General features: G+C 34.0%; 1 protein-coding gene and 1 non-coding gene across 3 annotated transcripts in view; both read right to left on the bottom strand.

Annotated features, from left to right (window-relative positions):
* Positions 1–3531: 3531 nt before the first annotated feature.
* The window catches only part of LOC21406374 (OTU domain-containing protein At3g57810), a 12622-nt gene continuing 850 nt past the window's right edge, over positions 3532–15303 (bottom strand). The window contains exons 4-8 of one of the 2 annotated variants that reach the window (XM_024169186.1): positions 14607–14670; positions 13447–13552; positions 13282–13336; positions 12725–12778; positions 3532–3900 (exon numbers count right to left, since the gene is read on the bottom strand). In XM_024169186.1, the coding sequence (XP_024024954.1) occupies positions 3757–3900; positions 12725–12778; positions 13282–13336; positions 13447–13552; positions 14607–14670 (423 nt within the window). In that variant the 3' untranslated portion in view covers positions 3532–3756. Of the gene's footprint in view, positions 3901–11301; positions 11369–12724; positions 12779–13281; positions 13337–13446; positions 13553–14606; positions 14671–15303 lie in introns of those variants that run through there. The other variant, XM_024169187.1, reaches the window with a different exon arrangement.
* Positions 9164–9270, bottom strand: LOC112092612. Its single transcript, XR_002902664.1, has one exon. It is a non-coding gene; the product is annotated as a small nucleolar RNA R71 (small nucleolar RNA).

The following is a 15303-nucleotide window of genomic DNA, read 5'->3' as shown; positions in this document are numbered from 1 at the left end:
CAAATTGATACAAAAATAATAATTTAAACATTTCAAAAAACATAATACTTTAGAAAGTAAGTTAACTTAAAATCAATAATTTGAGAAATATTATAAAAGTATAAATAGTGTTATTTTCATCCTCTTTTTAGTTCTATAAATATAAGGGATAGTTTGAAGTTGAACTAACTAGGATATAATTTATAGGTAAATTGAACTCTTCAAAATTTGGTGGTATGTTAAAACAATGTACAAAATTGAAGAGATTTTTATGAAAATAACTATTTTTTTAACTTTCTACATTAGGGTATCTTTAGTAGTCTATGAGTTCTTTTCTATCTCTATTCTCATCCCGTGAAAAAATTGGCGATGATTTTAATTTAAAACAAAAGTTAGTTGAATTACATTTTAAGTTTTCATAAAACAAAGCAAATTCTAACAAATATATATTTTATATATGTAAAGAATAACAGTAGAACTAGGATAATAAATATATTTTTAGAATATAAGCAACACGCATATATTTTAAAAAATATATAGGTGTACATTGAGACGGAAGCGGGATGAGATTATTTCACGTTTAATTTGTTAGAATTTTGCTTTGTTTTATGAAAATTAGCGTCCCTCCTCATCCTACGAGGAGTGCATTCTTGTAAGAAAAAAAATGTCATCTTCAATATTTTTACCAGTAGTGCCACGTTTTGAAGACTTTTAGAATCAAAGTCATAACTACAACGAATCTCATTTTTTTGTCTACTTAAACTTAAAATCGAAATGAACTATACTCGTATATTCTTTCAGTAAATAGTATGTTTTTAATTTTGAGAAATAAATTATGTATAATAATAATAATAATAATTAGTATTCTTATACTAGAACAATCAAGTAACAAACATTAGTAATATTATATGTTTTCAAAAATTAAAAATAGTGTCCAAAGTTGATAATTTATTTATTGTCTTTGTTTCAGCGAAAGAAAGAGAGAGAGAAGACGAGAACAGACTTCAAAACATCTCAATAAAATTGGGGCCCACTAAATATCGTCCCAGGCTTTAAGGCTGTTCATAAACCCGAACAACCCGCAAACCCAATTCACCCCGCCCCAACCCAAGCCGAAAAAAGCAACCCGCAGTATTATTTTTAAATTTTCGGCCTATTATACCTCTGGCCCGAAGTGTTTGGGACGGATTGCGGGTTGGGCCCATAACAACCCGCAATCCCCAACCCAACCCGCACAACATACCCCCAAGCTTTCGGCCCAAGCCAAACTGCTCAAGTTCTACCTTAGGCTCGCTAACATTAGGGTTCACAATCTCATTCTCGGTCTCCCCTCCCGACGGCAGGCTCCCGTGAACCCCCACTTCTTGCCTCTTCCTTTTCAGTTTTCCCTCTTCTTCCTCTCCCGTGAACCCCCTCATAACTCTCTCCTCATTGCTTAGTCATCTTGGCCGCCGTCTTGCCTACTTTCTCCGTTGCTCTCTCGCCGGATTGATAAGGATGGTTGTTATTTCTATTTAATGATGAAGTTTGAATATTATATTGAACTTCAAGTCTTTGATTTTTTTTAATGTTGAAACCGACCACCCAACCCACCCTGCACCGCCCCAACCCAACCCAACCCGAACGTCGTTTTGTTGTGAAATTTTTCTATCATCGTTGGGTTGTGAAATTTTTCTAACATCGTTGGGGCCAAATATGTGCAACCCGCACCCTTTGGGACGGGAAAAAAAAGTCCTACCCCGCACCAACCCAACCCATGAACAGCCCTACCAGGCTTCACATTCAATTTTCCCACTCTTAAAGGAAAATCGTAATGAATAGTTAATTTTTTAAACTAAATTGATATATTTTAAAATTATTTGAAGTAAATAACAGTATATATAGTAAATGAATAATTTACTGTATAAATAATTCATTTTATATTAGTAAAAAGATAACTTACGTGATAAATAATATTAAAAAAAATTTATTTACGTGAAAAAAAATCTTTTTACCAGTCAAAAAAAGAAAACTTGCGTGAAACAAATATTTTCACTAGTCGTAAATAAACCATTTATATTTTATCACGTAAACTGCTATTTATTTTAAATAATTTTAAAATCTCCTATTTAGTTAATTTAATTTCAAAAATCTTCTAGTTACTACATTCTCTCAAAAAAAACAAAAACAAAAGGTACAAAAATTAAAAGGAACGGAAAAAACACAACGACCGAAGGTTCACACAAAGTGAAAATAGAAAAAGAAAAATCGCCATAAAAGCAAATTATTTCTACATCTTAAGACCCCTTCCATTTCGAACCCGAAGAGCATAAACGTTTTTTTTCCCCTCTTCAAAGAGAATAACATTGATAAAATATAAATAAAACATCAGCGGCATACTTTTTGCATTGCAATTCAAACTTTGACATGTTTAATATTTAAAAACAAATCAAACACGAGAAATTACAGTGGATGGTTGTTAACATAAAGATATAACATATATAAAGATATGAAACAAGGGACAAAACGAGATGCCTAACATAAATATATAAAACAAGGGACTAAACGAGATGCCTTGACACTTAATGAAGATTCTCAAAGGCAATGAACAGAAACTCTGCGAATGTGTGATGTAAAATATAATTCAGTACCTAAAACAAGTAAAAAATAGCAATGGCAAACAATTGTTCCACAAGTTTAAGCCTATGTTGTATCGACCTAATTCAATCACATATTTACTATCTTGAAATGAGAGTGAGATTGATAACTCCCACTCAAATTTGAGATTAAGGAATGAGATTGACACTCTCATGCCTCCCTTAATATTGAGACTCTAATTCTTAATATTAACATTAAATTACTATCATACCCATATTTTACTTATAAATATACAATTCAAAATAAAATTCAAAAAATAATAATTACAACATATATTTATTATTTTATCATAATTATTGTTAACTTTAATATAATAAATATGTACTTTATTTTTTAATAAATTAATAATATATTTTAATTTTTTTAACACTATTTTTTATTTTTCTTTATTTTATTAAATTTTTTTAACAATTTATTTTTATATTTTAAATAGTTGTACACTTTATATTTATTATTTTAATACCCTATTATTACACTAAATATTTTAATTATGATTAATTTTAATATAATAAGTAAACAATTTATTTTTTAAATTGAAAATATTAAATTGACTTAAAGGGTATATTAATATTTTTACACTATTTCATTCTGATTCTAAGTGTAAGAAAACGTATGAATGAGATTTAGATTGACTCCAATTCCGAATCTTATCACTAAGTAAATAACTTATTCTGACTCATCATACCCACTTCGAATCCTGCCTACTCCGATTTATACTCATTCCGATTACGTGTAGGTAAACATGCCATAAAAAGATGATTACCCTCACCTTATTAAGTGGATTATGTTAATATCTCCGACCAATATAAGATTCTAATAATTCTATCTTTTATCGTCCCCTCTTCGTAAAGGTGTATATGAAACCATCCCTAGTATTTAGAAAGGAAAACTGTAATCCAGAAAATGTTACTTTGAATTAGAATCCAAAATTTAGTAAATAAAGTAGATCGCGAGCTATTATTTGATTTCCTACAGGAAAAACTGCAAGTTTAGAACACATTTCAGACGGGATTGTACATTTGTTTCTTGAACAACTAGAAAAATATCATATTTGTCTTGCTCTTTCCTTCAATCCCCTTGTAATTATGGAGACCCAATATATTTCAGCACCAATGACTTCTCAAACAAGCAGATCATTTCTCAAACAAGCAGATCATAGTGGTTCCTACCACTATACAGAAGCCTCACTGGCTTTTTCGGTTTTCTTTTAATGGAGCCTTTGCTGAACTCAGCACCATATTCTGCAATGGGAATAAAACCAGAGCCCCATCCACCCCTTGTATGCTGCAATTAAATTAGAACACAAAAAGGATGAGATGATTTGATAACCTACCTAATTGACATGAACAAGCATGATGTGCCATGAGTACACTCTATTTCCTAAATTGGAGAGGAACAAAGCAGGATTTTTTTCCCGAGGGGAGTGAATTAAACCACAATTTTGAACTAAGAGCATGTTTATTTTGCATCAAAGGGAACGGGAAAGTGAGGAATGATTTCCTTTCCTATTTAATAATTAGTTTACTTACAAAATCAATAATGTAGATTTAGTTGGCTCCACACAATATAGGGAATGAAGAAAAAGAATGTCAATCCTCACACCCCCTATAGAGCAACTCCAACTACGCTAACTATTTTATATTTTTAGTTAAAATAGGATTTAGCTAGAATTTAGTTTTTCTCCACTCTAACCATTAGCTAAATGATGAGCCATTTTAGAGAATCCACTTCACACTTACTAAATATAACTAACAAAAAGTGACTAGCTATTTGATTTTTTTGTATTATTTTATTGTTTCAAACCATAATAAATGAATGTTCTTTTAAAATTCAATAAAGTTGTTTAGATTTTTAAACTCAATAAAAATTAAAATAATCTATACTTAGTTAAAATAAGAAGTATGATTAGAGTGTATCACTCAAGAATTGCTAGCTAAAATAATTTTTTAACTATTTTAGCTAAAATTCAGAGAGCTCTCTTAAAGATGCTCTTAGTATTGATTCCTTGTCAAAGGGAATGAATGCTAAATTTATTTAGCTAATATAAATAATTTATACTTAGCTAAAATAGAGAGTATGGTTTGAGTGTATCACTCAAGAATTGCTAGCTAAAATAATTTTTTAGACATTTTAGCTAAAATTTAAAGAGTTCCTTTAGAGATGCTCTTAGTATTAATTCCTTGTCAAATGGAATGAATGCTACATTTACTTATTTACCCTTAATGAATTACTATACAGTCAATTATTAGTTAATTGTGTAAAAAAATATTTTAGTGATTACATTTATAACATTGTTGTTTCTAATTTTAGTAAACATAACAAAGGGAATGAGTTTGTTTCCCATTACACCATCTAATAAGGCTGTAGAAAAAAACTGTTAACCGACCGGAACCAGCTGAAGAAATAGGTGCCACGTCACGACCAAATGGTGGTGGTCAGTTAACCGAACTAGGGCTCTTAGTATCTCAGTTCGATTTCAGTTTCAAGTTTTAGATTTTGCTCAATTAACCGAACAGAAAAATATAGGTTGCCTTAAAAAATATTTTTGAAAATATTGTAAAAATACTTAAAAGTAATACTCTATCTACTAGTATTTCGGTTAAAACACTATAAAAATCCTTAAAAGTAATACTCTATCTACTACTAATATTGTATAAATTCTTAATTTTAAAAATATTGTAAAAATGCTTAAAAGTCTTTCGGTTAACCTCCAAAATTGAACCGAACTGACTGCGTATGGCGGTCCGGTTGATGTTCGGTTTTATACCCTCGTTGGACAGTTTCGGTTCTAGTTATCTGCAAAACATAAGCTTCAATTTGATCACCGAACCGAGAAAATCCGATAAAAACCGACCAACGTACACCCCTACTATCTAATAGTCAAGTAAACACTTGAAAGGGAATGAATGACCCTTAATCTTATTACTTTACTTTCCAATCTCATTACCTTTCTCATTACATTCCTTTACGACTAAAATGTCTTTTTATACAATTTGATAATCACTGACTATAAAATAATTCATTAAGGGCATGTTTACTTTGCATTTGCATCAAAGGGAATGGGAAAATAAGGAGTGATTCCCTTTCTCATTTAATAATGTGTTTACTTACAAAATTAGTAATGGAGATTTAGTGGACTCCATGTAATATAAGAATGAGGAAAGGGAATACCAATTCTTACACCCCTTTAGTATTGATTCCTTGTCAAAGGAAATGAATGCTATATTTACTTATCTACCCCTAATAAATTACTATACAATCAATCGTTATTTAATTGTACAAAAGAACATTTTAGTGATTACATTCATAACATTACTATTTTAGTAAACATAAGAACGAGAATAAGGTTATTTCTCATTACACCATCTAATAGTCAAGTAAACACATGAAAGGGAATAAATGACCTTTAATCCTATTACTTTACTTTCCAATCCCATTACCTTTCCCATCACATTCATTTACGGTTTGGTTAACGCGCCCTAAAATTATAGTACAACTATCTTCTTTTAACTATTTGTATATTTCTAATTTTCATCCAAAGGAACCAAACTTGTAATTGAGTTTAATTCACTTTTTAGAGGAGTGCTAAATGCAGATTTTATTTCAGACTCTCTTTCAGATGCTACTTCATTCTTTTGAAGCTGTCAACTCATTTTTCTCAATCAACTTCACTTAATAATAGTCCCCTTCTTTCATGTTTATTTACAAGACTGCTATCCTCATTTAATCCCGCACTACCCCACGTGTGTTATCTTTTTTCACCTTTTATTTACGAAAATGACATCATCTCCTTTGCTTCCTAATGAACAGACTTTTCAGGTTCCAGCAGAAGAGAAAAAAATAATAATAATAACGAGGAGAACAAGGTAACACTAAAATATTTATCTGATCACCAGCATTCTAAAGATGCATATGGAAGCTTGGAATCAACAATTTAAGGCGTAGAAGATGGTAAACTCAGACCATAATCTTATATATGTAATCGATAACTTCTTTATAGTTTATAACCATTGTCTCTTTTTTTTTCTTTTTTCTTTTTTTTGAATTTTAGGTACAATATGACTTCTTACAAGAAGATTATATCATGAGTTGGTCAATCAAATATTTAGATGGTTCATAAGTTTGAAGACGTGATTTTGAAGTAAAAATTTTTCAGACGATACATGCTCAGAAGAATGAAAAAAGGAAAACTATTTTTAATTGTTACATTTTAATTTTAAATAAGAGGAATTGTTATATGTTAATTTCACAAATGACAGTAAGCATGTGTTTTTTTTTTTTTCTTGAACAATAAGCATGTGTTGTTTTTATTTAGAAATTATAATTTTGTCTTCTATCATTTTATATTTGATCCTATATTTTTTAATCCTATTTTAATATAAAAATAGAGTTTTTCTTTTTGTTTTTTTGGTACCAGCTATGTAGTGATAACTCTAAGAAATTAGAGTTATTTAATGGTTTTCTAGCTCAAAAGTTGCTTGACCGAGAATGATTTTACTGGTTTCTTTTGTGTTTTAACTTAGATTTTTCAAGTTTTGCACTTACTAAGGCTGAATTCTGTATGTGTGCTCTTCATGAAGTAAATTGGAGGATTTTGAATTAAAAAGAGGTAGAAAAATGACTAAGACTTGTGTGCACACTATGCAGGAAATTCTTTGGCTGAATGTCACAGCATTCTGCTGCAGCATTCTGGGAACAGCTGGCATGTGGATGACATCAGCGGACTACTTGGAGAAAGCAGACAAAAAACCCGTGTGAACTGGTTGAACAGGTGTCATTGTGGACCACTGCATCCATCATTAAGTGACACCCCAGCCTCTTTTGTTGCCCTAGTAGGGATTGTATTTGAAGAGAGAAAAAGGAGCCACCAAGTACATAAGTAAAAATAGAGAAAAGAACAGTACCTGAAAATACAACACAAAGAGTACCTCCTCCAGAAAAGAAGAAAGTACTAGAGACGTGAAAGAAGGGAAGAAGGCAGGAGGTTGAAGGAAGCAAGGCCGGACAAAGAGAGATCCAAGATCCAGCTGAAATTCTTTCTTCTTTCTGTTAGCTTAATTCTCTTTTGCTATTTGGATATTAATTTAGCCATGGAATATTCTGGAATTTTGGATCTTATAAATCTCAATATGAACTAATTTGTTTAAGCTAGGCCTACTAATGGAACCAAGATTGTAAGAATGACAATTTGTTTCTAAGATGCTATTGAGTTACTATTCATGTTCATTCATGTGTGTTAATGCCTATTTCTATTCTTGACTGGCCATCAATTATAGGATACAAGATTAAAATTAGTACTGGAAAGTCTAGTTTTAATCGGATCTAACATGAATGATGCTTGTTCAATAACCTTGTTTAGTTGTTGATTAGTGGATAGTATAAGAATATATTATTCACCTTGCATAACTTGAAGAAACCTGAGCTTAGATCTGCATTCTGAGAACTAGATTCACATAGGAATATGCTGAAAATGGTTTAAAGAACCTTAGTCATAATTAATTCGGAAGAATTTTATGCAGTAAAGGAGTTTATGTTAACAAGGGTAGTAAATGCTATAGCATTTCGCTAACATTTTCCGTCAGACTTGCAATTGAGGGGAAGTTAGGAGACCTAGCTCATTTTGATCATTGATTTACAAACCATAATTACGATCTTGCTATTTTTAGTCACTTTTGATTGCATTTATTTTGTATCCATCTTTACTTCGTTTTAATGAATTTTTGTCAAACTCATTCTTACTTGATTTGTTGATTACATAACTTCCAACACCTATTTTTGGTGATTCAATCTCTGTGGGATGATATTTGTACTTTGGTACACTTTATTACTTGTACGATCTGTGCACTTGCGGACTCACACAACAAGTTTTTGGCACCGTTGCCGGGAATTGAAATCATTACAAGTAGTTGTAGAAGTTATTTTGTTTTTGTTTTGTTTACTCAATTCTTACTCTTTTTGACTTGCGGTCACATTTCAGGTTATTTGAATTATATGCATGAATAACCAGCGAGACCGCGATTGCTACCCTTAGATTCGGAGATTGAAAGGACATTCTTAGCTAAGAGAAGGGAGCAGCAAGGCTTGGTTGTTGTCGAAGGTATGGCAAAGGCAGCAGCAGCAAATTTGGGACACAATGGGCAGCAAGTAAATGCCAACAATCCTGTCCCCCAGCCAGCACTGTTAGATGATAGAGACAAGGCGCGTGCCTATTTTACATGGACTTAACCCCGGCACAGTGAGGCCAGAGATTCAGGCGCCTCATTTCGAGCTCAAGCCGGTGATGTTCTAAATGTTCCAAACCGTGGGGCAGTTTAATGGGATGCCAACTGAAGATCCTCACCTCCATCTCAGATAATTCATGGAGGTGAGTGATACTTTCAAGCTACCAGGGGTGATTGAAGGCGCATTAAGGTTAAAGCTATTCCTTTATTCCTTGAGGGATAGAGCTCGAGCATGGCTGAATTCTTTGCCACCAGCTTCAGTTGCGACATGGAACAATTTGGCGGAAAAGTTCCTCATGAAATACTTCCCTCCAACCAAGAATGCCAAGCTCAGAAACGACATTACCCCATTCCAACAAGCGGATGAGAAATCTTTGTATGAAGCATGGGAAAGATTCAAACAGCTATTGCGGAAATGCCCTCATCATGGGATCCCTCATGGGATTCAAATGGAGACCTTTTATAATCGCCTCAACAGGCAAACAGGGACTATAATTGATGGTGGAGCTATTTTGGCCAAATCTTACAATGAAGCCTACAAGATCTTGGAAAGGATGCCAATAACAATGCCAACCGAGAGACTCAATGCTAGGAAGGTAGCTGGAATTCATGAAGTTGATGCCATCACTGCACTCTCAGCTCAAGTGTCATCCTTGGCGAATATGATAAAAGCAATGAACATGTCGACAGGGGTAAATTCTGTGCAAACTGCTGGAGTCTCTTGTGTTTATTGTGGAGAGGGTCACTTATATAAAGATTGCCCTTCCAATCCAACCTCTGCTTGTTATGTGGCAAACTTCAACAGGAACAGCAATCCTTATTCGAATCCTCACAATCAAGGGTTGAGGCAACATTCAAACTTAACACGGAGTAATCAAGGAGCAAGTTATAGTGGAACCAATGCTTATCACAGACCCACATATCCACCAGGGTATCCACTGCAACAACAATGAACACAAACCGCAGATCAATCTAGCTCCTTGGAGAATTTGCTTAAAGAATACATTGCAAGGAATGATGCTAGGATTCAAAGTCATGATGCAACATTGAGGAACCTAAAAAATCAGATTGGGCAGATCGCTAATGCGTTGAGCAACCAGCCTCAAGGTTCTCTTCCAAGCAACACCGAAGATCCAAGAAGAGAAGGGAAAGAACAGTGCAAAGACATTTCATTGAGGAGTGGAAAAGAGCTGGAGCCAAAGACAAGACCCCAGGCTGTGCAAACAGAGTCCACTTCAATCCAAAAGGTGGAGAATCAAACTCAGCCACCAGAAGAACAGTTGAAGAATAAGCAGCCAAATTCTACACTGCAGAATGCCATAGCATTTCCACAGCATTCTGTAGCGGCAGAAACTAGTAACATCAGTAACAGCAGACCACCTCCACCATTTCCTCAACGCTTTCAAAGACAGCAACATGATAGGCTGTTTTGCAAGTTTTTGGATGTTTTGAAGCAACTACACATCAACATACCATTAGTTGAAGCCCTAGAACAGATGCCCAAAAGTTGCTAATGGTTTTCTAGCTCAAAAGTTGCTTGACCGAAAGAGATTTTACTGGTTTCTTTTGTGTTTTAACTTAGATTTTTCAAGTTTTGCACTTGCTAGGGCTAAATTCTATATTTGTGCTCCTCATGAAGTAAATTGGAGGATTTTGAATTAAAAAGAGGTAGAAAATTGACGAAGACTTTGTGTGCGCTTTGCAGGAAATTCTTGGGCTGAATGTCACAGCGTTCTGCTGCAACATTCTGGGAACATCTGGCACGTGGATGACATCAGTGCACTACTTGGAGAAAGCAGACAAAAAATCCATGTGAGCTGGTTGAGCATGTGTCATTGTGGACCACTGCATCCATCATCAAGTGACACCTCAGCCTCTTTTGTTGCCCTAGCAGGGATTGTATCCAAAGAGAGAGAAAAGGAGCCGTCAAGTACATAAGGAAAAATAGAGAAAAGAACAGTACCTCTTCTCCATAAAATACAACACAGAGAGTACCTCCTCCAGACTAGAAGAAAGTACCAGAGACGTGAGAGAAGGGAATAAGGCAGGAGGTTGAAGGAAGCAAGGCCGGACAAAGAGAGATCCAAGATCTAGCTGAAATTCTTTCTTCTTTCTGTTAGCTTAATTCTCTTTTGTTATTTGGATATTAATTTAACCATGGAATATTCTGGAATTTCGGATCTTGTAAATCTCAGTATGAACTAATTTGTTTAAGCTAGGCCTACTAATGGAACCAAGGTTGTAAGAATGACAATTTGTTTCTGAGATGCTATTGAGTTACTATTCCTGTTCATTCATGTGTGTTAATGCATATTTCTATTCTTGATTGGCCATCAATTATAGGATACAAGATTAAGATTAATACTGGAAAGGTTAGTTTTAATCGGATCTAACATAAATGATGCTTGTTCAATAACCTTGTTTAGTTGTTGATTAGGGGATAGTATAGGAATATATTATTCACCTTGCATAACTTGAAGAAACCTGAGCTTAGATCTGCATTCTGAGAACTGGATTCACATAGGAATACGCTGAAAATGGTTTAAAGAACCTTAGTCATAATTAATTCGGAAGAATTTTATGTAGTAAAGGAGTTTATGTTAACAAGGGTAGTAAATGCTATAGCATTTCGGTAACATTTTCCGTCAGACTTGCAATTGAGGGGAAGTTAGGAGACCTAGCTCATTTTGATCATTGATTTACAAACCATAATTACGATCTTGCTATTTTTAGTCACTTTTGATTGCATTTATTTTGTATCCATCTTCTTTACTTCATTTTAATGAATTTTTTTCAAACTCATTCTTACTTGATTTGTTGATTACATAACTTCCAACACCTATTTTTGGTGATTCAATCTCTGTGGGACGATATCTGTACTTCGGTACACTTTATTACTCGTAGGATCTGTGCACTTGCGGATTCACACAACACATAGCATGTACAAACTAGCATCTGTATGTGAGGTAATGAGGGAGTTGGAAAAAAAAGAATAAATAGAAAACAAAAGAAAAACCAAAATAGACGTAAGGTTGCGGGGGGTTAGAGTTGAAAAACAAAAACAAAACGCGTGAGGTAGCGCTCATTTGCCAAAAGAAAAAGAAAAACAAACAAACAAACAAAACAAAAGGTAAGACACGTGAGGTAATGGAGATAAAATCTGAGGATGGCAGTCTTGTGTAAATAAATATGGAAAAAGTGAATTGTTATGAAAATTCATAATTTTTTTTTTCTACCAAAAAAGATTCATAAAATTTTTAAGTTAGATTCAATCAATAATAGGTGTATTATAATTAAAATTTTAAATTTAAATTAGTTTTAAATTCAAACTAAATTTTAAACCATAGAACTACTAAAATACCCAAAATAACAAATTAAATGTCAATTTCGGCTAAATTAACCTAATGGAAAGGGTTTTTTTTGTTAACATTTCGGTGTTCAGGGGGAACAGATGTTACGTTTCAAAGATTGGGAGGCAAAGTGTTACAAGAGGTGTAGTTCATGGGGAATTTTTGTAACTAATCATAATTTTATCCTTTTTGCCAGTTTCAGGTTCCTACATCTTGCAATCCAATTTGGATATGAATATGCATTACTCAAATAATCCCAACTCCCAAGAGAGAGCACGTATTTGCGTAATGAATTCATCAGGGCCCTTTATTTCCTTTCCTACCTCGTATCTACAAATTGAATGTGTATTCAAACTCACTGATCTAATTGACGTGGTCCAATCCTTGATTTCACTTCCAAGCTTATTACCAACGCAATGCACCAGCAATAACGAACAAACCCCAAATAATCATCTTCTACTTCTAAAATATTATTTGGCTGTCTACAAAACTAACACACATCTATATGCAGCAAGATAGGTATCTTAGATAACATACCTCATGCTCTGGTATGTACACAATTATTGGCTGCCTACACAACTTCGATAGCACCTGTTACAAATTTTAAAAGGCCGGCAATGAAAACAAGCACAGTAAGGGGATCAATCTGACCAAAGCAAGAACATGAAAAGTGAATGCAGCAACTACTGACAGCGGAAGAGAGTGGAAATGGATTTCTTATGGTAACACTAACCTCCCCCACCCCCTATACTTGCTTCAAAAGAAGAAAAAGAAGAGAAAAACACCATGCAAATTTAGCTAAATGCCAAAGTATTTCATCTTTGGGACAACTTTAAGAACCAAATTCCATCACCTAACGGGACAGATGGCCTCAATATTTTTCGATCCAGAACCAATCATTTGAAACTAAAGTTTAGCATTAGTAATTAGCCTAGCACCGCACCACCAACATGAATGCTTGCCTACTTGATCAGTAATATAAGCAGCCAAGCAAGTGATGTTGGAATCATGTGAAATCACATATTGTGAAGAAATATATGGAAAAAAAATCCAAAACAGGTCATAAATCAAACATGCACCAAAAGAGTACTGACCAATAGCTCCGATTCTCCTCCCCAGAAATCAGGCCTTCCAATGCGTTGGCAGTAACTATGGACAGAACAGATGTATCAACTGAATTGCATATAAATTGCAGTGTGCACCAGAACATCAAATTCAGATTAACTTCCATGGTTCTCAAAAGATAATATTGGTCTTACCGTTTTAAAGACTCCTCAACTGTAATGGCAACTAGTGCTGCTTCATATTGATGGCGTTCTTTGTCATTGTCACAAATAACCTCTTTTACAGCCATTCGTAATTCATCTGCATTTGCCACCGCCAGCTAAATTTCAATACATTCATATCTGCTTCATATTGATAGTCTATGTGGAAAACGCAATCTATTGATTTTGTAAATAGGATAAATTAGGAAAGTTTGATTTTTATATTTTGTATCCCTAGGATTAAGATAATCAGTTAGTTTCCTGATATCCCATGAATAATGGGATAAGGTGTAATCTAGGAGATTCTATTTTTGTGTATAAAACCCTAAGAGGGCCAGCTGTATAGATTAATTGAGTGAATAAGAATTATATTTTTTCTCCTATTTTCCCACAGTCTATTTGGCTAGTACTTCTACAAAAGAACAACTGATCAATTCCTTCAGCAGCTCAGCTGCTCGGGTCTTCATCTACACACTTACGATATATATTCCTCAGAAAGAGGATGGGAAAAAGAAGTCCAACAACATAGATCCAGAAGATGACAATAATGTATACCAAATAATGCTTCGTGATATGAAGGGAGAAACTCAACAAAGATGCTCACTATCACCTATATAATTATTGGAAAAGAAACCCAGTTCATGATTATAGGAGGAAGGTGGAAAAGCTAAAGTAGTTGAAATGGTATTATCTCAGGAAAAACATGCAGTGCCCACATTATAGAAAAACAATCAAAATACATTAATAAAAAAAAATCCACAAAGATGCTTTATCAAAGTCAAACACAACCATTTATATCAGTCATATAATACTAACAAACTACATAGAGATGTAATTTTCCGAGAAAAAAAAAAGATTATAATGCCAGTATAAAACCTATACGGGAAAACACTAGTTCACTTGTGGTACTAACTTAAAAGGAGGCAAAATATCCAGCAGAATTTCAATTACTTAAACAAGAGCAAAGAATGATCTTTCGTACTCATCAAGAAAAGTACAAAACCCACCATCCACCCTCCAAAACTCCTCTCTCACTACTTTCTAAAAGGAAAAGAAAAGCTCCTATGTAATGTTTTCATGAAGGATTTTGTTCTCAAATAAACTCATATATGCCTGACATCTGCAATAATCAATAGCAACTCTTGTATGGATACCTGCATCCTCTCTCTCTTCTCGTGGGCCAAAAGAAATTCCCTTGTTGAAAGCCATTCCCTTGACCTGATTTCACTCATCACTAGTTAATACATGATGCAAGGAAGTATTCTGATATGAGTTATCACTTGAGCAATTAACTCTAGTAAAAGATGAAAAACTAACTCAAGTTCCAAATGACGCACCGGCCAACATGCAGAGATAGGCAACTGACGTCCACAACTTTCACTCACTCACAACTAAATGATCTCTAGAAGAAGACAGCTAGGATGAGGCTTTTTCCACAAACATGTAATTCTCTTACTCTCTTTTTCAAGATTCTCCAGGCATAAAAATCAATGCACTAGATTTAAGCTCAAAATGCTACGTTTATTGCAACCCCTTTGAGCAACTCGGTCAGTGCCAGGCATCACCAATGGTGACGTATCACTGCATGTTTGGTAGTAAAATACAACACTTCATGCCGTGTCACTAAATGGGATTCTCACTAGTCTAAACTTGGTTTACATATTTCCAACTAAATCTATTAGGCAAAACCCTCTGAATCGAATAGCGCTCACCTTTTGATTGCAAACCCCTGACGCTACTAAGCAAGCTTCAAACGTATACTTAGTCCAGGACCAATGCTTAGGCAGCTGGCAGCATATGTGGTGACCTATTGCCTCATTTTCTATAGTAGAATAGAAGTAGAACCATGAC

This window comes from Morus notabilis, unplaced genomic scaffold, assembly GCF_000414095.1.
Source record: "Morus notabilis unplaced genomic scaffold, ASM41409v2 Scaffold5, whole genome shotgun sequence".
NCBI classification, from domain to species: domain Eukaryota; kingdom Viridiplantae; phylum Streptophyta; class Magnoliopsida; order Rosales; family Moraceae; genus Morus; species Morus notabilis.
Note: the sequence above shows the minus strand (reverse complement) of the source record. Positions and strands in the feature narration are given on the sequence as shown.